Genomic DNA, 26,261 nt, shown 5'->3' on the forward strand with positions numbered 1-26,261 from the left:
CTTTGTTATTGAATATGTGATACCACAAGAGACTGAACACTTCTATTTATGAGAGGATCCCCTCAAGGTTTTCCAGGCTTGCTTTAATACAATGCAATGAAATTTTGGTATTGTTGAGACCAGTCCTAGCCTCTGGAAAACAGTGAAAAGCTCATTACTGATTCCAGAGAGCCAGGACTGATTATAAAAATCAATGAGACTGTAGGATGAAACTTTTTACATTTGCAGCTCACTTCAATAGCAATCCCTCTTGTGCATCTGAGGATGCAATCCAAACCACAAGTCAGTAAACAATTAATTGACCTATTTTTAAGGAGGATATGTCAGAGTTAATGGGCAATGTACTTAGGCAGCTTGAGGCAGAATTGAGGTCTCATATTTTTAATGCTTCATATATTCATAGGTACCGAACTCTGGAGTAAAACGGTGATCATCATCATCATTGTACATTCCTGTCAAAAACACAAGTCAGAGAATTTCATTACACCAACCTCAGTTAAAGCACATCAGAGAAGCTCAAAGGGTTAATGGTCCTCACATGTAAAATATATTCCATATTTACAGTCTGGATTTCACTTAAGCCTCTCACTACACACTCTTTAAATTTCTCAGCCACATAAACCTCTATCACTTCTCTAAATATAGGTACTCAGAGTGTAGCATTGTGTGAGATGCCTCAATATTCCTTTCATTTGCCTTTAAAAAAAAGAAAAAGAAGAAACAAACACCAAGCCACCAACTATAAATAGAGCCTTCTTTCTGCAACCAGTCTCCAAAGGTCACCTTACAATCTTTTGCGATTTCCCATATTAAGCAGCAGTGCTTTTCAGCTGACATTCCAACTTCAAGTCATGCATATGAGCATGATGTAAGCTTGCTTCAGACCACAGTGAGAGGGCTGCAGACAAGACTGCTGTATAATTGCTAAGAAAAATAACATCCATTGTCAAAAAGGGCACTTCATCAAACAAAATTTAGCTGCATGAATACAAGTGTCTCCAAATATTTGGTTCATGCTAAAAATATAGCACATTTATTAAAAATATATATTTATAAACATTGGTATGAACAGACACAGATGTTGAGCCAACGAGAAAGGAAATATAACCATGTAATGTATTTCTCCCAACATTTTATCAGGTTTAGGCAGACCTTGTTCAATGGAATAATTTTTTTTTTCAAGATTGCACCATATGTTCATTCTAAATAAAAAGCTTGTCACATTCAATGTAAGTAAAAGCAAAAACCAAGGGGAAAAACCCATTCCATCTAACAGACACGTGATCTGTGCTATGAAGCTATCTTTGAGTTCAGTCTTTGCGAGTATACAGAATACATTTTTAATTGTATGGAGTGTAGAGTTTCTTTCTTTTTCTACCCCTTTTTTTTTCCTTTCTTTTCTTTGCCTTTTTTTGTGTGTGTGTTAAAACAGCATGTCCCTGGTGGGTTTCTTCAAAGTCACAGCTTACATAACTGCAGTCATTTTCCCCCAAACTGAAAACCAAACCAAAAGGAAGAGGTCAGGACAGAAGAGTTAAGCTTGTTACTGTGTGAAAAAGTCTTGTTCAATTAATTGTGCTTCAGCCTTCACTGCCTGCGGGCAGTGCTTTTATGATGTGTTAATATAATACAGAGTCAATTCTGATTAAACAACTTGTCAATAGTCAGCAACGTTTGTCATCACTTTTTATGGCCATTTTATCTGGTCTATTTGCCTTCTAGTTTACAGCGTTGTGTAAATGTACACAAAAATTATCACAATGAGGTTCAGAATTGTCCCAATAATTCCAAGCATTGCCAAGATGGTTTCTTCTTTACTTTCCTTTTCTTGATTGCCTTTATCTTCTTCATTTCCACTAGTGATTACCATCTTGCTGGCCAGTTTCTTTATCCTCCCCTTCAGGATAACCTAGATTTAGAAAGAAAAACATCATAATGATTGCTAGTTTGAGCTTCCAAACTTGTACTAATAGTGAAGCTAATTGCATAATCATTGCCCCATAAAGTGTTATATTAAGAATTCCATTTAAAAGGATTACTATTTTTACTATTTAGTAAATGCTTACTTAAAAAGATACTTCATGTAGCCTTTAGATTACTTGTAACACTCCCTAACACTCTCTGCTTACGTGCCAGTGATCATTCATAACACATGTAACTCATCTGCAGCACTGTTATAAAACTGCTTAGAAATGTACCAACAAAGTGTGATTCCACCAGCATCGGGGGAACATTAGGGCCGCAGGAGACCATCTCATCACTTTGCAAAGATCCTAGATTTACACTTCAGTACCAAGAAGTAAGTAGGTGAGGGAAATTAAATTCGGAAGACTTTTCTAATAGGAAAAAAAATCACCAAAGACAAAGGCATTTTGTCTCCTGACAAGAAGGAAGACAGCAGTGACTTCCTAATAAATAATTCAGAATAAAAGCAAGACCAAAATAACATCCATCTTGGCTTTTATTTTCCTCATTCTTAATGTACGATGAAAAGTTACTTGCAGTGCAGTGAGCTGAAATGTATTGATCTGCCTTCAGGGAGAATACAGCCATCTCCCAGGCAGCAGCCCCAGCCTTGGAACTCCTCAAAAAAAGAAGATTCTTCCTTCAGAAGAATCTTTTAGGTTAGGACTAACCGCTAACTCCCAGCACTGCTGGAGCCACCAAGAAGCTCCAGCTCTTTCAGACAGACACTGAGACCTGGGTAAGTATTTGATTGTTCAAATTAGAAATGAATAAATTGTATTCATCTGTGTATCTAATCTCCCAGGTAAACCAGAGTCCCCCAGATAAGTTGCAAAAGGTTGGCTGGTTTCCCAAAGGAAACTGATCTGCTAACAGCTAGGTTCAGGCAATGCATTACTGTTGTCTCCTAAACTACGAACCAAATACCATGATGTTTCTGCTGCAGGAACAAGCAGCAGGATGTAGCCCAGGGTGGAAAAAAAAGCTCCTCAACAGCTCCTGCCTATAGGAGAGATCTGGTTGAAGGAGAAAGAGGGCACATGCACTTCCTTTGTTCCTCCCTCTGCTAATCCAAGAAGCAAAAACCACTAGATCCCATTCAGTGTGGTGTGTTCAGGTGGTGAGGGGTCCCAGAGAACAAGCCACCACTTGCACAGGCAAAGGTATTACCAGAGCGAAACCCTGAACATAGTATTGAAAGGACAGACAGGAGAGGGAGAGGTGAGGAAATTCTCCAGTGGATAGACTGAAATGAAAAACAGAGAATTCAGACAAAACAACCTGTATTTTGTCACATCTCTATACTGTTCTTATATAGGACAGTGAGTAACTTCTGGCAACTTCCTAGAACAGGTGTTGTGGTTGAATTCCAGCAGGTCCAAGTGATTAGCAGTGAAGCAAAAGCACAGGTCTGCAGAGGTGCCGCTAGCCTTTGTACTTACACTTTGATTAGCAATTTTGTGCTTCACCTTAGCATTGCCAAGTGATTCAGAGGAAAAAATGTATGAGTGAGTCAGTAACCTGCAGGTATCCATGACAGATGCAAATTAGCAGGAGCAGGGGGCACCAGGCAGCCCTCTGAGAATACTGCATCAGACATCACAGCATGCTCATTCACAGGTCTTTGAGTAACCTGTCCCAGGACAGCAAAGCTTCAGAAACGCTAGGTACCTTCTAGGGATGCCCCTCTCCAGATTCCCTTCCAACCTTCAGAAACTCCCCGGTCCCTGCAGATCCTCCAGTCACATCAACCTGTAACTCCTGCAGGACCTACTTCTTCTGACAGCAGAAGGGTTGGTATCCAGAGGAGGGCTCGGTTGCATCTGGCAGGTGCTCTCCCTATCTTATTCATTGCCACCATGCAATCAGTGATATCTTATAAGGCAAGCAAATTTTGTTTTACGACGTCACAGGAGAATTCTTATCAGAACCATTTATGCTAATCTCACAGCACAAGCACATCCACTCTGTGTGGCATCATATCACAAAGCCACATCCCAAACTATGGCACATAGCCATTACTTCACCCACAAAGCCATGAGTCATTTGGATATCATGTTCTTTTCCTCTTCAGTAACTGGGAGGTTTTCCCTCTGGCCAAAAGTTTGCATTTCACTGTTTATTTGAAAAATCAAGTGGAAATGCAAATACAATCCCAGTCTTATAACACAAAGATTTGAGGGGAGGATGAAGTTCTTTCTGGCTGCTTCCCACAAGAGCTGAGTACTCTTGATTCAGCACTCTTACTCCCACAGAAGTATGGTCATATCCAAGTTTCAAGGCCTCCTGGTGCTGAAAAAGCTAGAGAAAGTACCACAGATCTCTTTTTATCCCATGGTTTGGGCTGAGTTTTCCATTCATATCAACATAAAACCTGCACAGAGTCCCAGCAGGGGTTTGCACAGGCACTGCACTCACAGACACTCTTAATTTTGGCGTGGTGATTCTGCACCACATGCACTAAACAATGCTCTTTCTAGAATTAATGTGAGCTGAGAAAGCCTGGGGGCATCTGAACCCCTCTTATTAAAATCCCCAGTCTTAATACATCCAAACTGTGCAGTATAAAAGTAGTGTTGAACAGTTTCCTGCAGGATGCTAGATACCAAAATTAACATAAATCTGAAGAACAGCTAAATAATTCATAAAAGAAAAGCCTTTGAATGGCTGTTAAAGACCAAGCGTCTGTCTTAGGAAATCCTTGAGCCATGAATTTTCTGGAAGCTAAGAAAGTATTCTGGGCAAGTGCTTGCCTTGTTACTAAGGTCTTTCCAGGCAGCTGTTACTGGTTACTGAGAGAAGGGAGGTCCCTGGGCTACACAATCTCTGATCTGAGGTTGTGCAGTCATTTTTCTCCTGTTTTGCAAGGTCTAATTATTTGCAAAGAGATACTGAGCTTTTTTCAATTCGAAACACCATCAGTGTGACTCAGACTGACAAATTATTTCTGTCCCACTAAAGAGCCTTAACTGAGGGAAGAGGTCCTTAGTGTGATGCGTTGAAATACACAGGAAGAAGCTGGTGACCAGGACATGACGAACATGAAAGAACAAGGAGGCAACAGCAGCCATTAGTCTATACATGGGCTGATGCACAGTCTGATTTGTTGATCATCTCTTTTGCTTCAGTCACGCCTATGGGCTAAATTTGGCTAGTGCTATGAACTGCATCCTCTTGTGATGACGCTACACCCAAAGCTGGACTGCAGGAGTTTCTTCAATGTGCTACAAAAAACACTAAAGGAAATCTCAGTAGGGTTCTAGAGGAAAGCTGGTCTGACGTAAAAGCCCCAAAACATGTGCAGAGTGGACACTGGCACCATTAGTTTCCCTAGAGGGGATGATCCAGTGGGTCCTCATTGCTTGTTATTTTGTTGTTCGCCTAAACTGCAAGAGACAGTGCACAATGGTCTTGGTATGTATTAAGAGACATTTAACATTCAAACAGGACAAGACTAGGACCAAATACAATTATATTAGTACTTTGCCAAATATAGCACTGTTGATATCAAGGTAAGCAGTGACTTTGAACTGTGAGGAGACTAGAGTCAAAATTACCTCTCCAAATTTAAGGATTCACCTTGGGAGAAGGGGGGTGCTCTCCTAAAGTCAGATTCAAAGCTTTTAACCTTCGCTGATCTCATGCTCATGCTGGCTGGGGGGTTTTGTTGGTTTGTTTTGTTGCTCATTTTGCTAGTGGGAAAACATTTGCTGTCACTTTTAGTATAATTACCCCAATTAAGAAAATAGAAAAGTCTTCTGGCTTTCCGGGTACCTTTTTTCAGCCTTTATTATCCTCTTCTGGAAACTGGTTTCATTTATTTGACATTATTTCATATTTTTAAAGTTTCTTAAGACATTCTGTTCCTTTTAGATTTTTTTTGTTGGGATTTCATGTTTGTCAAAACCTCTCCTTTTCCTTACCCAGAACTGGTTGAGATAAGATGGACGGAGAGCACTAGGTTTACTACTTTAGTAACTGTCCTTCTTATTTAATTACTACTTCATTAGGAAAGCAGTTTCCTACCACATCAAAATTAATGCTTCCTACTGCATTTTTTTAAGATTCATCATTAACTTAACATCATCCTTTTGAAAATATATGTATTCCAATAAGCTGTTCATTAAAATATATGTATTCCACATATTCTCCATTGCACAGGGGAGAAAATGACTGATTAGTGGTTAGGACACTCCTGCACTACTGCTGCTTTCTTGTATACCTACAGGAAATCCACGTAGTCTCTGTCTACCTCAGTTTCTCATCTGTGGGATTCTTTGCAGAGCTGCCTAGCCAACATTAGAAGATAATTCATAACAGAAGTGAGGCCCCACAAATAACTCCAAAAGGCAGAGACACTAACATGAACAATTTCAAATCCAACAGTGCTAGAAAACACATGCACCTCCAGCTCCACAAATCTATGGGGCGTATTACACTTCACTGTCGTTGCAGACAGTCCAGTGAACCAGGCAGAGCATTTGTAGCAAAAGGAGATAATCCTTCCTTGTCTCTTCACTCTCAGTGTCAGCAGTGGCTGAGCTAAAGGTGATGGCTTGGTGGCAGGGCTTTGAAACAGGCAGCAGAATGCACACGTTTGTGAATCTACTGCACTGTTTGTCACATAAAAGAGACAAAGCACATCCCTCACGAAGTACCTGCCCTGACATATGCCAGCTTTTGAAAATGCTGGCACCTTGACTTGCTCTTGAGAAAGTTTTCTAATCCTAAATCCTTTCTCTTCTAAGTCATTATTGATGAGCTCCCAAAAGAGACTGTGAGTGGAGGGGGCAGCCAGGAGAAGCAGTGCTCCTGGAAAGTCAGAGGGGAGGACAGTTCAGGTTCTTACATGGCCCTCAGCACCTCTCCTGATTAATCCCATGCTGTCATGTGTTGCCTGACACTTTGGAAAACAAGAATGAAAACTTTTCTGAAGCTTCCAGGTCAGATACACAGGTGGTACAAAGCGGTCTCCCTCTACCGAGTTCACCTGAACTATTTCTGTTTACACCAGTTTCGGAGCTGGCTCCTTCTAGTCAGCCCAGCTTGAATATCAGCAAGCACAAATTTTGTATTCTTAATCCATAATCAGAGACAATCACCAGCCAAATTGTTCTGATATTTAAACTTGTTTACAGTCCCCAGGCTATTAGTTGTGATGACACATTAAGTGATAAGAAAGCTTTAATTTTCTGTGGATAGTTCCACCCTCCGGGAATAAGAAATGCACAGTGGAAACTTGTTTTGATTAGTGAACTGAGGAGGGCACAGATATCACACAAAGCAGAGTGTGAATTCAGGTGCTGCTGGAGCTGACACCTTTCCTTATCTCACAAAGAAGTGCCTGAATTACAAGGAAGGGAGGAAAAGCTCCTCGAGGACTTAACCCCATACGAATGAGAGTCATGTGGAGTTTTGTTCCTTTCCTCCTAACAAGTTCTTTTGACCTTATTTTCCTCCGAGAGCAGACTGGGAAAGTTGGGTGCTCAGATGAAGCCCCAGATAGCCCCCAGACAAGGTGCTGAGCAGTGTCATTAAGTGGGCACTGCACTGCTGCTAGTCATCCCTGGGAGGAAGGCTAACATAGCACACCTCTGGACTCTTCAACAGCCCTTTTCCTAAGGATTCTATTAGCATATTCTCACTTCCACGATGATATTGTATCAACTTCTGATCCTAGTGCCGTTTGGACTGGGTAGGTTCTCTCAAACTCTGCTAACAAAATATGTTGTCAGCTATCAGTCAAGATGCTGCTCAGAAAAGCACTGAAGGGACACACATTTGCATTTGTTTTTAGAGCTGGATTTCAGGGAAGTGAAAGGTACCAGAAAAGTGCAAGATAAGGCCAAGAGAAGCTCTGGGGCCATAAGTTTCACTAGAAGTTTATTCAGACACAGCAGCTTTCACAAGCTGTGTCTAGTACGTATGGATAGTAGATGAATTGAAATGGAATGTGTGAAATCACGGTAGAAATCAGAATACCTGAGAAAAGCAAAGACCTGCCGTAAAGGAAGGGCCAGGGAAGACAAGGAAAGGTGCCCAAGAAGAAAGTCTTTCATTACAGGGAAAGAAAAAAAAGATCAGAAAGAGCTGGAATGTGAGCCAGGTTCAATAACACTCCCCAACAGTGAGCAAAGAGATCAGAGCCTAAAGCGAAGAGATGTCTCAGCAGAGAGAGGACACTTATGTAGTCCTCAAGCAGGAAAATAAACCCACGTCAGGCTGCTGCTATGCTGGCAGGTTTTAGTCAGTGGGAACTACAGGCTATTTATAGCACCACAGTCAGGATATTTCTAAAGGTCTCAGCAATGTGAGACCTCCTCTAGAATAAAGAGAAGCACTCAGCAGCAAAGAAATTATTCTGAGAGGGCAGAATTCAAGTAATGCATTGCAGAGTTCATCCCTCCCCTTGCCATGGCTCTGATCCGGTTTGTTCTGGACAGTGTTTCTGACCCCTCCGGCCAGCTCAGAGCTCACAGGAGGCAAAGAACTTGCAGCCACTTTTACTCTTTTACCTTTCTTCTCCTCATTTATGACTCTAGGATAATACACAACCTGGATAATATACAACCTTGAAACAGACTTTGGGACCATATATACCTTCAAAACATTCAGGACATCTAAGCTCTGTTATAAAGACACCAAACAATGTTTTCAATATTTTGAATACAGTTATCTTAAGAGACAAATCTTTGATTTCTAGCAGAACAATGATCCTTAAATACCAAGCTATTACTACAGATTCTCCTTTATCATCAGGGAACTGATAGAAAGAACAAGCCACAGTGGGGATTTCCCAGAATTGTCTTATAAGATATTCTGTAAAGGTCAAACTTGCTGTGGTGTTATAGCTGTTTAACAGCTATAAAAGTAGCCATATAGGCTCAGATCACAACCCAGCTGACCAGGTGTCCCCTTACTCTTACGTGATGCCAAATATGCACAGGGTGACTGTAGTAATGCTTACCTCACCATACCTAGAGTCAGAATCTGCAGCTCAAGCGCTTCCACCACCAGAAGCAGCAGCTTTTAGTTTGATGCCCCTTCATAGGTTTTCTCTCCCATAACCCAGACAGAAAAAAAATATTTGAAATTGGATTTCTTTCTTAATCCTTTACCCATTTTCCCTGACCTTAAAAAACAACACCACAAAAAAATTGATGGTGAGCCCACCTGGATGCTTACATATTCAGATAACAAAAACCAAAACCAACCAAACAAAACCTCACCAAAACACAAACAAACAAAGCCCCAAAAGCTAAAACTGTTAAATGCCTGAAAATTTGCATCTTTTCCCAGATAAAAGTATCATTATCAAAAATAGCAGTGTGGAAGAATGAAATGTTAAGGCATCTCTTTTCATCATCTAAGACCTCAGCATCTTGTTTTCTATTTCAAGGGTATCTCCAGGGTTCTCTTTTATAGGAGAAAAATATGATGAAGCCCTGTAAAAGGAAATAATACAATAGCCAAGTCTCAGAGAAAGACAGGTCTCCATTATTTGCCAGAAGACATGTAACCTCTGTCGTAAGTAATTTGAAGATCTGCCCTCACCACTCTCTTGGAACGGAAACTGAGACGCTTCAGAAGATATTTAAGAAATATTAAGAGTAGAAAAGTGTATATATATATGTATATATATATATATACACACACTTTTTTTTTCTTCCACCACCCACCCCCCTTCCCTGAGCTGAGGAGATAATTTGGCCTGTAATGGATTAAACTACCTTTTCCTAAGATGTGACCTTTCCTTATAAAACAAACTTGTACCAGAAGAGCACAGAATCATAGAATCAACCAGGTTGAAAGAGACCTCTAAGATCATCGAGTCCAACCTAGCACCCAGCTCTGTCCAATCAACCAGACCATGGCACTAAGTGACCCATCCAGTCTTTTCTTGAACACCTCCAGGAATGGCAACTCCACCACCTCCCTGGGCAGCCCATTACAGAATCACAGAATTAACCAGGTTGGAAAAGACCCTTGAGTTCATCAAGTCCAACCTATCACCTAACCTTTCTAATTAACTAACTCATGGCACTAAGTGCCTCATCCAGCCTCCTCTTAAACACCTCCATCCCAATAGCAAATCACTCTGTCTGTAAAGAACTTCCTCCTAACATCCAGCCTATACCTCCCCCAGAATCCAGACGCATGAGGGATGTAACACTAGAGCTTCTCTGTAAAAGAGCTGTTAGTTTGTGGGTACAACATCAAGATAGAAAGTCTAAATTATCCACTTTTACTTCCACTTGTATCTTTATTACAAAAATTAATTACAGCTACACTAAAGAGCACTGTAAAAAATTCTAGCCAGTTGACACATTCTGATTTAAAAAGTTGTACTCAGTTGTTTGGTTTTTTGAACTTTCAAAAATGACAGTTCTTTGCTGTGAAGTGCTAGATGCCAGCCATTTGTCACAGGGAAAATATTTTCTGGGGGAAAAAAAAATCACACAATTTTGCAGTTTGAAGGGAATGATACTTGCAAACCACTGTGTGCTTTAACATATAAAAATCTGGCACTCTTTCTGTGAAATACTCAAGTATCTTCACTGTTGAAGCAAGGACTGCATTCTTAATTTTATTGTAGCTGGGATGTCTTGATCTAAGTGCTGAAGAAGTTCCTGTGCATCTGAAAAGATATTTGTAAGTAGCCAGTTTTGCAATTTTTTTCCTGTTTTATTTCTCTCTCAGCTCAAAGCATCTTTGCAGCACTTCAGTAGACTGAAATGACGTTGACAGCTGTCAACAGAAAATAACTGAAGAGCAGAAGATTTTCAGCTTGCTATTTGGCTCTTTGTGTAATTCATTTGCAAAGACCAGTAAAAAATGGCACAATTAAAGGTGGATGAAGTCACCCTCCTTCTGTTCATGTGTTATCAGTCAGACTTTAGCTTAGCATTAATCTGTTCATCACATTCTGGCTTCAGTCAGAGCACGGTGTGTTTGCTGTAGAAGAGGAGATAAAAAAGCTTTTGCTTGTAAGATGTTTCAAGTTTCTTTGCAGAATTTAAAAGGTGGCAGGAGAGGAGCAGCAGTCTTTTGTCTGCAGGCACAAGACGTTGCCCTGAGGAACAGGACAATGTATTCACACCAGGCTTTTCAGAGCTGCTACCCTGTTCTATATTTCTGGGAGCCTGAAGGTCTGAATATCTTAAAGTGAGTATTGGCCATCATGGTGGAGGCCAAAGAGAGCTGCAGCATGTGCTGCCAGATACTTTAAATAAACTACACTGGATACCCACAGTTATGGTTATTTGTAGTCTTACTCTTTTTTGCCTTAGGTTACCAGCTGTACTAGGGAGTAATGATAGCCAGAATTGCTATTAAGGGGCTGTAAATGGAAATAAGTCAGTGTTTGCACGTGGTAAGGACTTGCACCACGGAACACCCTGGAATGCCCCAGTGGGAAATATTTTTGCCTTCACAGCAGAGTCTGAGCTATGCATTGAACAGTGAAAAGAAAATCAGATATTGAACTCACAAACTGTGTCATCTATTATGTGCACCAAGTGAGACTCAGATCGTGGGCAAAAATAGTCTGTGACTGATGCACCTGTGCAAGGTGGCAAATTAATGGAGTAGAGACAATTTTGTTTGCAGCATTTCTTAGCTTCAAGTGCTGAGCTGTGCAACCTTGATAATGTTCTTTTCACATACTGTTTTGTGTGTAATTATTAGCTATAACAGCCCAAATTTAAAAATAGAGCCCTTCCCTACCAAATGCCTCTTTTAGGACACGGATGCAGCTGACTCATAAAGGTGCCAATAACCTGCAACTCACGCTGAAGGCTACTGGCACTGTCACAGCAACACCATCTAAAATCTGAACATTTCAAAGCCTCTTTCACAGTCCTGGGATGTGCAGCTCAAAATGGAGGCAGACGAAAATCCCTTGCTGCTTTTCAAATACTAGACCTAATAAGATAAAATAACAGATAATTTGAGGAAGAAGGTAGTTTCTAAAACAAAGTTATCAAAGTAGGATAACACTCCAGGCAACCAACTCCCACACCTTTTATCATCATCATTAGTCATTTATATTGCAGCAGCATGCAGCAACCCCTGCTGACGTCTGGGCTAGAAACCAGACACAGATAGCAAGAATGATACCTAGCCCAAGCAGCTTACAAAATTGCAACAGTGAAAAGTATGGGAAGGGGAGGGAGGAAGAACAGAAGGTTAAAGTGAGTTGCTGAAGGTCGATTTGCACAAAGCTGGCACAGCCAAGAGAGCAAAGCCCTCAATCCATGGAAGCAGCTGCCCCTCTGGCTTGCGCCCAGAGCAAGCACGGCATGAGGGACAGGCAGCAGCAGGACCTGTGCGGGTCCTGTGCTGCTGTGGAAACAAGCTGATTGTGTGGGGAGCAGCACATTTGGGAAAACACAAGTGAGGTGATACATCCTTTCTTCAGGAGTCTGAGCAGAGCTCTTCAACACAGCAGAGAAGTGGGATTTGGGAGTGACCACCTCACGATTAACTCATTAAATGTCTACCAAGGTCATCAAGATGAGCAGTAAAGAAATGAGTAAGGGAAGAGTTGGATTTTCCAACCCCTGCACACTGCTAATAAATGTTCAATGTTAAGAGTAGTAGGTATCAAAGAATGACTGAGGTTGGAAGGAACGTCTGGAGGTCATCTGGTCCAACCACCCTGCTCAATGAGGCCACCTACAGCCAGTGTCCTAGGACCATACCCAGATAGCTCCAGAATCTCCAGGCATGGAGACTCCACACCTTGTCTGTGCAACCTGTTCCAGTGCTTGCTCACCCTCACAGTTCTGTGCTTCCTGACATTTAGAGGTTTCCATTGTTAGGCAAAGGATGCCACCTTGCATATGGAGAAAAGCCGTTTGGATTCATGCTTTGTCTGATAGCTTATTTCTTCTCTCTCAAAAAAGATACGGATGACGTGCCTATAGATGTGGAGAGAGTATTTTCATATGTCTCCCAACTCCATACAGTATGCCTTACAATCCATGCTCTTCCTCTCTGTGTAGTGGGTACTGTACTATAAGGAACATATTTTGAGAGCTAATGTAATGCAACATACACATCATGTTGCCTCAAGGTCATGGTAAATTGTATCTGTTTATATGATGCATCTTGACATACTCTAATGTAGTGCCAGTAATTTAAAACAATGCTTACAGAAGATGTGAGTAAAACCAAGAACATAGGCACAAAGCTGTAAATATTCCACTGCTTTCATATATTAAGAGTATTAATTAGCATATTGATAACACCTCTTAGGGATTTAGGGATAGGAATGCATATTCTGCTACAATTTTCATGAAGCCAAACCCTGTTCACAAAACATCCCTGTTAAAAGGAAAACCAATCTGGATTTCTGTCTCCAGAATAAAGACCTAAATTTAACAACGATTTAAAAACAAACAAATAAACAAACAAAACCCCAAAACCACATAATGGATTCTTTAAAATACTTCTTGCAATAAAGAAGTTGGTAATAATAATAATAATAAAAAACCCTAGTACCTGACTTATGCTAAACTAGTAATTGGAAATGATTGTGTGTAGGTCCCATGGTCCTTACAACACACAGGGAGAGCCAAACTGATGTGAAAATTAAATAAACAGCAACATACCTAGAAACAGCAGGTTAATAATGTTCCTTTATGAATTGTTGCCCAAGATATCCTGCATATTAGCATAGACCTGGTTTTGATTCTAGCAGCTGTCACACCATCCCTATAGAGTGTACCATTAAGGTCCTTTACTCACATTTGTAAAGTATCCATTTATCTCTACTTGTATTTTTAAAGCCAAGTGGTCCTCTAAGGAGATGTTTACCCTTTTAGTCACCTTTTATTTTGTAAGGCAGCATCACTGAGTGCTGGGGTGAGGTGACTGGGAGAAATGAGTATGTCACTGAAAAAAACAAAGTTTGTGGTCATGAACTATCTAAACCCCGCAGCAGATGGCAGCCCTGCAGTGGAACAATGTTCTTCAGACTCTAGTGAGAGAAAGGACATGAGCACTAATCATAGAAGAGATATTCAGGAATTAACAGTTCACAACACTGAAAGAAATTCTAATAGATAGGAAAAATAAAACTGAAGAAAAACTGAAGATCCTTCACAAGTCACATATACAGGATTAAACAAAAGAAGACACTTGGGCCAAACTTCTCTAAAGGCCTTCTGAGGGCCAATTTTAAAGACCAAATTAAGTATTAGTTCAGGTTAACCTGAAAATTCTTACCAGAATAATTTATACTCTAATAAAAGTTCTAGACTCGCTTTATTACATAGGAAAGAAATGGAAGACAGCTTGATGGGCAAAAGTCGCTGCTGATTTAATTCTGGACTGAAAGATTACACGTCCTAATGAATACTCACAGACACTAGTAAACATAATTAACCTATTCAATGATACCATTGCATTCCCACATATTACGCTTTCAGAACTCATCTGTAATGTAAATTAAACAGGCAATTGTACTGATTAGTGTTTGATGTGAGAGGAATGAGACGATGTGATTGAAAAGTTGATGGTGAAAAGTGCTTTTAAATCCAGAAAACCTGAGGCAGAACAAGATGAAACAGTTCATCTAAATTTATGAAGCTGCCCATTGAAGCTCCAGAGAACCAAACTCTTTTTCTTAGTTTCCAGATCAGTACCTTATTCTTTGGATCACACTGTCTCTCTGGACTGCCTGGTTTAAACCGAGGCAGCTCAGCTTCAGTTTATACTGGTTGAAGTCTTGCAGCATAAGTTTTTCAACAAGTCACTTTGCAGCACCAACAGTTTAATTCATCTTAACAGAAACATGGAAATAGAAACAGTAAAATGCCTTTTGACCTTTGCTGTTGGCTATGATCAAAACCATGGAACAAAAAGAGCAGAGTGGAAATGTAGGACATACGCTCCAGATGAAGAAAAAATGGTTGAGTCTGCACCACAGTACATTGGAAAAAAGCATTCAAGAACAATTCATTCTGCTGAAATATTATTCCCATAAGGCTGCAAGGGTCAGTGTCATCTTAAATTATGCACTGTACAAGTGCCAGCCATAGAAGAAGACCCACCCACAGGCCCTACTCTCTTGGGCAGCAGGTCACTAAACACTAGCAATTGATCTATGGCTCTAGAGACTCCAAGGAGAAGCACAAAAAATCCCAAATAAAATATGCACAGTTTATTTTTTTTCCTACTCTATGTATTATTTTATCTAAAGAAGATGAATAAAGCATTGATAAAGACACCCTCCTGTCAATTCAGCATTTAGCGATGCCAGTGGTGAATGAAAACAAACTAACCTAACTCAGACAAAAACCCTTAAACTAAATTCCTCTCCATTTCCTCCTGGTACAGAAGCAACCTCCCAAAGAGAGCTCTTTATTTAAAGTATTTTTTCTCAAAAACTTCCCATCTGATTAATTCCGTTCACACACACCTAAGAGCTCAAGCTAAGTCCCAGTTTTCTTACTCTGTTGCTCCTTAGCTTCTCCCAAATGTCACTGACACAGCTAACATATCTGACCTTTGTTCTCACAGGATTTGGCCTTTGTGTCACCTGCTAAACCTCTCTTTTTCACACCAAAGCTGGAAGCCATGCTACCTACACCGTGGATCTGATAGGGGCCATCCTTTTATCACCGAGATTTTTTTTCCTGCTGAGTTTGGCATGGATTTTGCCTCAGTCAGACCACGGACCTGGCTCTGGCATCTCCGGAAGCCTTTCAAGTTCACACTGACAGTTGAACCATACTTTTCAATTCCTTAGACCTTCAGATGCCAAGCACACTCCAATAATTCACATAGAAACCCTTCACAGTGACTGGTGACTGAAATGCAGCCAGCTCTTGAAGGAAGCACAAGCAGTTACAAAGCGAAGAGCCATGCCAAATTGTACAGAGGAGAGGAAGAGATGAAGATCTTTTTCTGAAGAGAAAGCATATGGAAAATTTATATAGGGAAATGTCTCATGCTATGAATCAAAAGATGTAACCTTCTATGCCAAAAACTCTAGGCTCTAAAAGCTCATAACTTTACATTAGTGTGGCAATTATATTAGCTTTCCTGTATTTAAAAACCCAAGACAAAAGTTTAATGTGCCTGACTTTGCTTTTTAAATAAAAAGTGAGACTTACAGCAGAAAAACTTCAATTGAAAGCTCTTGACAGGTGTGTTGAAGAAAGCTTTTTCATGGTACAACCTTGTGGATTGATTTTAATAGCAGATTTTTTTTTTTTTTTACATAGATCAAATATTGATATTCTTTTTGTTATTTGAAAACCTGTCTGGGGGCACACAAATCGGCCTGCATCATAATTACACTTGCCTACATTTCATGCTTGTATTCAGACCAGGAACTAAGGCAGATGCCATTGCAAAATTAGAAAATCTCTTCTGCATTGGTCAGTAAGAAGCATTCCAGTTATTCTTCCAAAAGGATAATCTATTTTATGAAGAAGAAATTAATTATGTCAAATTTTCAGGAAGCTAAGATTTGGCCAGGAGCAATTTTTTTCTGCTTATTTCTGAAAGTAAACGTTTCAAGGACTTCTGAGCCTGTCTTCCCAAGCTGATGAATTTATTTTTTTTTTCTCATTCCTCCCAATTCCTAGTCCTTTCTCTAGACTTTTTTTTTTCACTCAAGCTTGCTTGAAGGGTGCAAACCAAAGCAGGAGATGTTCAGTGGCAGGGAGCGGTCGCAGGTACCTTGGAGAGCAAAGCAGCATTGCTGCACCTCACTGTCCTTGAGGCTAAAGGAAAGATGGATGTAGGCTGACGGAGTCTTTCAAAGGGCAAGTTTAGGGTTGCACAACTCATAGCTACATTCAAACCCCCCACAAATAATTTAAGAATCAGGCTTTTTATGGAAACCTACCGGCAGTGTTTTACGTTGAATACTGCTGCTTCTTGGACTACAAATGTCAAAAGCATATCTGTAGTGATGTGCTGCTCCAGGCTGGCCTTGGGAAACCCTTCATAAAAATCTGTCAGTGATGCTGGGTAGCTTTCCTCTTCTGACAAAATCATCCATTCTAGTCACAACTATGCTCTTTGCACTCTCCCTGGGGCTAATATAAACATTACTGAGGAGAAAATGTGCATGACTTACAAATGCACAGCACTTCACCACATGCAGGTATCTGAAAATAATTAAGGCAAAGATAGCTTTCTCTTGGATACCTGCATGTACACCATGCTCTACCAGCATGGTGACTGTGCCACCCTCCATACACTTCACAGCCAGTTAACAACAAACTCTCCCACATCACATTTGCTGTAAGATTGTTGCTGTACGCTGCTGCCTGTCATGGAGCAGATGGTCAAGTGGCCAAAGCAACAGGTTGGAACTGGAGAGTTCAGGCTTCTGGTCCCAGGCAGCAGGTCCATGAGCACAGGGACATCCTTTACAGTTCGGAAGTTGGTCAGCATGAACAATTCCGGCTCTGAGGAGCTGCCTCAGTCCTTCCCTCTCGCTATCACTCTCTCCCCAAGTACGTGCTGCTGGGAGGATGCTGTGCAGAGCTACTGCACATTTCTTTAAAGCACATGATTTCTACCTAGTCAAATGCTGTATGGGATGCCTTTTCCTCACTGTTGCCAGGTGGTAATTGCTAACCAGAAAAACAGGGATTTACGGAAATGACTGCTCTTCATAGATGGCATATTGCCCTCTCTCAAGAGCCATAATCCCTCTATTAGCACAAGCCTCTTTTGCCTTCCTTCTGTTTTCTGATTTCTAACTTCTTGTAAATGCTAATTTTGAGGCAGTTTGTGTGTCTTTTTTCTGTCAAAACTGTAAACACTGGAATATTACTAGGTATCTCATCAAAAATAATTACACACGTATGGTCTTCATGATTTTGTTATAATTTTGCACTCTTTCTACACTGCAGTAAACAAGACATTTTTAAACCTCCCAAACCTGCATTCCTTGTATTACAACTTGCAGTCACTTATAACTGATATCAGCTACATTTCTGCTGCACCCAAGGTAGTTCAAATACAGCCACAAGGGAGAAGAAGTTTCCTAGAATGTATAAAAGCTTGCACCTTTCACTAGGAGCATCTACCTGAAACCACAGTTACATGCATTAGGCACACCCCTGAAGCCCATGCCCTGCCATCTTTCCTGCCTCTTACTTAATCCAGCTGGATCAGTGCCAGCTAGGCACATTTATGCAGGTTGTTTGGTACAATTATAAATACATATCCTGAGCAGAGATACGCAGTTGTTTTACGAGGAGAAAGAAGAAAACAGTTCTTTTCATTGTCAATCATTTTCACAGAGTTTTGTGCCTGACAAACAGGTTGAGCAAAACTAAACAAGACGTGTGCTACATCTCAGAGATACCCAGCTGTGGAACAGCTCTGCTAATACCAGTGGAGATCTGTGTGTAAAAGTGTCACGCAGAGATACTGAGATACGCTCTGAACATTTGCCAAAGCCCTTAAGCATGTGACAGATAAACATTTGAAGCAGAAAAAGATGGAAAGAAAGTTTCAGGTAATGAAACAAAGTGCTAAGCCACAGCCTCTTCATATTTTCTGCTACAGCAGCTGGTATCAGTAGTAATGATGAAATCAGCCAATAGTTTGATCCAGGTGTGGAAGAAACCAGTGGCACAATTCTCACCAACACCACCTCATACTGGATTAGGCTTTGAAAACAAAAGTTACCCAGACAAACAACAGTGGCAGAAACTAAAAATGCTTTTTCATAACTTAGCCATCCCAAAAAAGACCCACATATTAAGTTACCAGCTCCAGAAGAAGAGAACCGTATGACAGTAAAGATTCAGATAGCCCCTTTCTTAAGGCTGTCCTATTTTCATTTAGTAAGCCCTTGTGCCAAGACTAGCCTCAGCCTCATGCGACAGCATTGCTTGTTAGCACAGGTATTTAAGGAGAAGTATAGATACACCCACAGAGACATCACCAAAGATCAGTGGCAAATGAACTTCACTGCAAAAAAAGCATTGAAGATAATTAAAGTATTAATCATTCATAGCAAAACTCAAGACAGAAATCCATGTGTAATGCTGGTAACTAGGATCAGGCATGTGGTAAAGCATCTGGTGAAACTAGTTACTCACCTTTTGGTCGTCCTTTGCTGTTCTCTGTGCTTGCAGAATTTAACTCTCTAGTGAAGGCTGTTTCTCTCACCGTTTGTACAGGACCTACTGCTGTTAGGCCTTGGTCTCAACAACTGATACTAGCTGCAATCTAAGTGATAAGAACAGGATAAAAAGGCTCCCAGATTTTTCAGCACACCCTGCTTTTGGGTAGGAGTAACTTCATCGGAGGGGCTCATAATGAGCCTCACAGATGTTCTGAGCACCTGCAGGTCCTGCAGGTGCATCAGGGCCAAATCCTGCCAATAGCTCACGGAAGCAGCTTCTGCAGCTGCCTCTTGCCCACAGCCATGCAGAGCACTTAAACTGTCAGGAGGAGCAGCCAGCAAGCAATGCAGTACCTGACCTGTCAGCATGACACAGATCATTTACATAGCTTTTTACAAATATTAACAGATTAATCCTCACCTTGGGACACACAGGCAAGGTTCAGTAGCCCTGACGAACAGATCTGAAAGCTGACTCACACAGTGGTTGTAACCTGATTTTCAGGAGAATCCAGCATCTTTAAAGCAGAGAAGGGGGTGGGACTTCATACCTCCGGACCAAGAGAAAAAGAAGTGTGAAGCAGAGAGCAGCTTTGGTCCCATCCAGCGTCTGTGGGGAACTAGGGCTATAAGGGCTTTAAGTGCTGATTTCCTGACTCCAATTCACAGCCTCAAGTAAGATGGCAGCTCTCAGGCTGGCACAGAGGGCTCAGGCACATTCATGTGTAAGGCACTGCATATCTCTCCCAAAGTGCGAAAAAAACACCCCAAGCAGCTGAAGCGGAAAGGTCCTACCCGACTGCAGCTTCCTTATGCAAACATCTATCCAAAGCACCTCTGCTCATTTCAGTGAGGTCTGTTTCTGAAATCAGTAGCAGGCATCATATACTAACACATAGGTAAAAGTCGAGTCCTGTGTGTGTGTAAGGCTTGGGCCTTGCAGTGGGGAATGGGAAGGATCTGTCATGGATACAGCTCACAAGACAGTACTAACAGAGCTCATTGAGCAAGAGAGAAAGTGAAACGTGGCTGTGCCTTGTGAGGCCATACTGTCCATTTAATTTAATTACTGGGAAACATCATTTGTGCACACAGAATTTATGCAGTTGAGAGGTCTGTTCTCCACAATATCATCTGTGGTAAAGGGATGGACTTGATGATCTGTGAGGTCTCTTCCAACCCTGATGATACTGTGATCCTGTGATCTAGGGCTGAGGAGTGGTCCTCACAGAGGTCTGGGAGATTAGGTCCCTGAAAAAGCTGTGAAAATGACCCCACAGCTGTATCTCTGTGTAGAAGGGGCATGCATGTATGCATCAAAGAAGTGACAGGCTCAGTTTATACACACATACAATGAATTGATATACACAGATACACTATCTTGGGGGTTAGCAATGTGTGTTCACAGGGACTAGGATAGACACAAAAATAATCAAGGGAAGATGCATCTATATAGGCAAGCAAGGTATGTCACTGTATTCTGAAGCTACATTGCAATTCAGGTGATGTAACTTGGTAAAAATGTTTGGGATTTATTCCTAAAGAACTGATGTCAGGAATGTCTCCTCTGTTTTATGAAGGAAATTGCTTATTGATTCTGTCTGTTTGCGTCATATTCTCACGGTATGACTCCCATGCTTAAACTGCAGGGATTCCAAAAGGTTGTTTCTCTCTTCACTCACAACTTGACTACTGCAGGAGATGCTGCACCTGCCTGTAAGTCTCCAGAGAAACACCACGAGCAAGAACAGTATGTGAGGTAGAGAGCACTAGTCTTCTTGATGTTAAAATCCCTATGACACCCATTTGGTGTGCCTTCCTCAGTTACTCATAACACTACTGAGAGCCAGGATGAGAGATCACAAATGAACATGGGGGGCGGATTCAGCAAAACTAATGTAGGATTCTCTTTGTGGATTCTGTGGTCTACTTATATTATCATTTTTCTTTTTTTTACCAAAGAAATATAAGGCTTTAATGGTATTTTTGATCTGTTTGCTTTTGTGAAACATTGCAGATATGACTTAGAATCATAGAATCAACCAGGTTGGAAGAGTCCTCCAAGATCATCCGATCCGACCTATCACCCAGCCCTATCCAATCAACTAGACCATGGCACTAAGTGCCTCATCCAGTCTTTTCTTGAACACCTCCAGGGTCAGTGATTCCACTTTTCTTATTGAAGTTCAGTGAGGAGGACTCTAATTATTTTGTGGTGACCATGACTGAACGAAGCAAATGATCTGTGGGCCCTTCTTCTTTAAACATCCATTGATAGTTTTCAGAGTGTGGACAACAACTAGACTCAAAGATATCAGCGATCCTGGACAATTTCATTAGAAAGCACGTGACCAGATGCAATAAGGATAACAAAAAAGTGCAGAACATACAATGATATAGGACCATAATAACATGCATGTATTTAATAGATATATTTATATTATATGTAAACCAATATATAACAATAAGGAGCGACCCTTCTTCAGTCTGCTTTGACATGCTAGTGATAGGGAAACTGTATTTTGAGGTACATCACAATCCACAGGCAGGACATTCCCAGTGATGCAGAATCACAGAATGAATTGGATTGGAACGGATCTTCAAAATTCATCCAGTCCAATCCCCCTGCAGTAAGCAGGGGAAGCTCCAATTAGATCAGGTTGCTCAGAGCCCATTAAGCTGGACCTTAAATATCTCCAAGGCTGAGGCCTCCTGGGCATGCTGTTCCAGCATTCCACCATCCTCACAGTAAATTTCTCCTCATACCCAATGGAAATCTACTTTTGCTCTAGTGTAAAACCATTACCCCATGTTCTAGTGATATAGGCTTTTGTAAATTGTCCCTCCCCAGCTTTCTTGTAGGCCCACCTCTGGTACTGAAGGCTGCTATAAGGTCTCCTTGAAGCCTTATCTTCTCCAGGCTGAACAGCCCTAGCTATCTCATCCTGTCTTTGAAGGAGAGATGCTTCAGCCCTATGATTATCTTCGCGTCCCTCCTCTGGACTCACTCCAGCAGGTTCATATCCTCCCTGCTTTGAGTACTCCAGAACTGGACACAGAACTCCAAGTGAGGTCTCACCAGAGCAGAGTGGCACCATCACCCTCTCTGTACCTGCTGGCTACACTTCGATTGCAGCTCAGGATGCAACTGGCCTTCTGGGCTGCAAGTGCACATTGCTGCCTCATGTCTAGCTTCTCATCAACTAGTACCCCTAAGCCCTTTTCTGCATGGCTGCTCTCTATCACATTTTCCCCCTACCTGCACTGATAACAAGGACCATCCCAACAAAGGTGCAGCACTTTTTGAACCTCATGAGGTTCACCTAGAACCACTTCTCCAGCATGTCCAGGTCCCCTGGATGATACCCTGTCCCTCTGGCATATCAACCACACCATTCAGCTTGGTGTCAGCAGCAATCTTGCTGGTGGTGCCCTTGATCCCCCTATCTGTATCATTGATGAAGATATTAAACAGCACTGTTCCCAGTATGGACCCTTGAGGGATGCTGCTTGTTACTCATCTCCAACTGGATAGTGAGCCATTGTCCACCACCCTCTGGATGTAACCATCCAGCCAATTCCTTATCCACTGAACACTCCACCCATAGAATCTGTATCTCTCCAACTGAGAGAGAAAGATGTTGGGGGGACTGTGTCAAAGGCCTTTCAGAAGTCCAAGTAGATGACACATGATATGACACAGTGAAACATCCTGAGCACTATATAAAGTCATATATCCCTTTATACTGAGTTAACAGTATCTTAGAGTGGTTCCACGGGAGCCAGTACAGTGTAGATTATGACACATTTCCATAGCAGTGTTTTGCCAACACATCCAGCTGTGCCAAAAGCTCCAGAGCACTCTGGTGCAAGGCAAAGCACTTGCTATGGAACAAAAACACATGAACCCAAAACAAATGGACAGTGAAAGGGATGATTATTCCTAAGGAAAGCTTTGTTTTCTGTCTTTGATTGATACAAGCACTATGATAAGCAGCACAGAAACAATACCACCCTAAGGGCCACTGTAGTCATTCATTAAGAGATACTTTCAATAATGCTTTAAAAACCCTTTCAGAGTCCTGCCATCTCCTCATAAGTATTTTCTACTGCTCCTGTGTTCAGGAAAAAGTTACCTCTGCTGTGAATACCTGAACAAAAAGCTTTACACCTGTTTTTGGTCTAGGCACAAAGCAAAAAAAGCATTTCCAATAACACACGGGTGACAGGTCTTAATAAAGAGTCTTGCCATCTGTTTTCTCATCAAAAAAAGTTCAATGCTTTTGTCTTCAAGCATCAGGCTTACCTTCCTTAAAGGAAAGTTTCTGGTACTCAACATAGCTTAGTAACATCTCTACTTTAAAGACAGTATTGCTCTTCAGTAACATCACACTTCAGAGACAATACTGCCAGGTTTTGGGATGTGTCAAAGTAAAACACTATTTTTTCTCATCGTATCTATCACATTTTCACGTGGAGGAGAAAGTGATGCTTTTTTATATCTAACATGTGCATAAAGTGCTGTCTCCAGTTTTCAGAAGTCAGAAGCTAAGAATGTGCACTATATCAATATTCTCATTAAAAGGGCAACAAAATATTAAGTCACCAGGTTGTTTTCTACCCACACCACTCTTTTCTGTCTGTACTGGCTGCAAACTGGAATAGGCATGCCTCCACTCTTTTCTCATATAGAAATGTACTAGATATCCATGAATTAAATTATTTATTTACGTTTGTGGACTCTAGTGGTTCTCCAATGTTTCCCAGACAGCTAAAAACCACATTACCTGTCAAAGTTCAATAACCACCCTACTATAATAATTATTTTCCTGATCTATTAATGTTGTAGAAAATATATAAACACTATAAACCCCCATGCTTACATCCTCAGAGGTAGATTCCTTATCCCACCTGATTTAGAAAGGAACAAGGGGACATATAATGTGTTAAATTCTAAACATCAGCAAATGCTTGACTTGAACAATTTTATGTATTCTCATGTCCAAGGTTCAATTTCAAACATTTTTACCTTAACTAGCAGAGCCTTTCAGAATGTCTTTTATGATATTTACAGATAACATTAGGTCCAGTTTAGGACAGAGGAATGAGGCAGGCTGGGGACACCCGTCTGCAAAATCCCTGTTGATGAAAACAGGATGCAGGTGATTTCCTGGTTGTCCTGAGCATTGTTCATTGGAGGACAGTATTTTGAAGCATGTTATGTAATTGTTTAACATAATGGAGTATACATTGACAAAGGTTTTTATTTCCAATCCATTGCCACTGTAAGCCAGTAAAATGTTCATATCAGAAAAAATAATCTACTTGCTGCAGTAAGAGGCATTTTAAATTCTCTTCTTAACATTTCTCAGGAATAAAACACAAGTGAGATGAAGTTTACAGTACAAGGACTGCTTTTAATCAGACTTTCACACTCTTCTACTGTCATTGAGTAACTGGATAAATACAGTACCTGTCAGCATTCAGAAATGTGTAAGTAGACTGGAGTGAGGTGTACTCCTGAAGCTTCTGGGATATTCTGCTGCAGAAGTAATTTCAGAACTCTGGCACATTTACAAAAGATGTTTTTCCTTCTCAATATCTACAAAATTTTCCTTGGTTTGTATTAAGATGCCAAGACAGATTTTCTCCCCCACCCCCAATTTCAGATGCAATTTTAGCAGCTAAGTACTTTTTGTACAAACTATCTTCTCCTTTTTCATAAAGAGGATAAAAAGCTTGAAAGATTACCTTGGACAGAAGAGGCATCCTGAGGTTAATAGAATCACTGTTAGGTACCATAATCTTCGTGTCATCTTTTTGCCTACAAGTGCTGGATTCCTAATGACTTCTGTGAATTCTTTAGCAAGTTATCAGAGGTTTTAGGTTTTAACTGATTTTTTTTTCCTGTGTGGAAATTTGATTCATTTACCAAGAAACCTCAAAACCATTTCAAACCCCCAGAGCTATCCCAAAATACACGTTTACGGTCCCTAGAATCTGTATGGCATGTTTAAGATATTTCTGTTTCAGAATTTTCTGTTTGATCTAGGATGTAATTCCTCTGTGTGGTACAGCAATTACATAATTAATGGTTACATTCAAACAGAATGGCTCGGGAGAGAAAAAAGAATTTTTAGGACAACTATGTCAGACTGGAAAGGAAGTATGCATCAATAATTTCCTTTCACATTTGATACTTCAACTAGTATTAACTTAGAAGTCCAAATGCAAGTCATTAAGAAAAAAGAAAAAGAGAGAACAAAATGAAGAGCTGTAGAGCAACCTTGCAGGGACAGTGATGAACTGAGAGCGAGGACATTTGGGTTCAATTCCGAACTCTTCCCTTGTCAGTATAGCTTTGGGCAGTTTCTTTGTTCCTCAGTTCCTTATCTATGTAATAAGGATATTAATACTTGATTAATTCTACTCCTTGCCTGCATGCTTTTTGAAGGTAGTTTTTTGTAGTAGAATTTACTTCTGCTATCTGTAAAACTCTCAGCAAAATGTAGGTCTGATTTTTGTTGAAGACACAAGAAGAATTAAAGGAGAGAATCACAATCAGATCTTACATCTAGCATAAACCTAGTAAGAACTGCTGTTCAGTATCAGTAACATGGGGCTCCACAGTATGTAGTGGTAAAGACAGCCTTTCAGAGAGCTTCTAATTAAAGAACTAACTTGTGACATCCAATAAATATCAGAACAGCTATCGTAGATCTAGTTAAAACATATACAAAAGAATTTTTCACTGTCAAAAAAAGAGTAATTTAAAAGAGTTGCAGATTTTCACTGGAAAACAGATACACATATATCAGTACAATTTTTTGTAACAAATACAATTCTCATACAGAAGTGTTAAAAGGAAATGTGACATTTTAAATTCAGATTTCCATACATAGGGATTTTTAGAGCTTTTAATGTTTAAAAACTTTTATGCCTTTTCGATTTTATATCCTGGTTTATGAAAATCACAGATGCTGATCTACTGAAATTTCTTGTCAAATAAATATTCTTTCCGTGGCTGTTTGTGTTTGAACAACAATACTTTAAGGCTCATTTGATTCTGATTGGGGATTTTTTTTTAGGGCCTTTCAAAGATCAGGTTTTGCTGGATCTTGAATCAAGACAGCTCAAGGCATCCCAAGTACAGGAACTGCTTATGTATTGTGTTATTCAAGTACATTTT

The 26,261-nt window shown here is 40.6% G+C and overlaps 1 protein-coding gene across 4 annotated transcripts in view; it reads right to left on the minus strand.

Moving 5' to 3' along the window:
• Positions 1-365: 365 nt before the first annotated feature.
• TUNAR (TCL1 upstream neural differentiation-associated RNA) overlaps positions 366-26,261 on the minus strand; it is a 142,759-nt gene continuing 116,863 nt past the window's right edge. For 2 of the 4 annotated variants that reach the window (XM_064142206.1, XM_064142197.1), the window contains one exon: positions 366-1,909. In XM_064142206.1, the coding sequence (XP_063998276.1) occupies positions 1,724-1,870 (147 nt within the window). In that variant the 5' untranslated portion in view covers positions 1,871-1,909 and the 3' untranslated portion in view covers positions 366-1,723. Of the gene's footprint in view, positions 1,910-8,932; positions 9,032-19,046; positions 19,200-26,261 lie in introns of those variants that run through there. The other 2 variants (XM_064142215.1, XM_064142224.1) reach the window with 2 other exon arrangements.

The sequence above is a fragment of the Pogoniulus pusillus genome, chromosome 1 (assembly GCF_015220805.1).
Source record: "Pogoniulus pusillus isolate bPogPus1 chromosome 1, bPogPus1.pri, whole genome shotgun sequence".
Lineage (NCBI taxonomy): Eukaryota > Metazoa > Chordata > Aves > Piciformes > Lybiidae > Pogoniulus > Pogoniulus pusillus.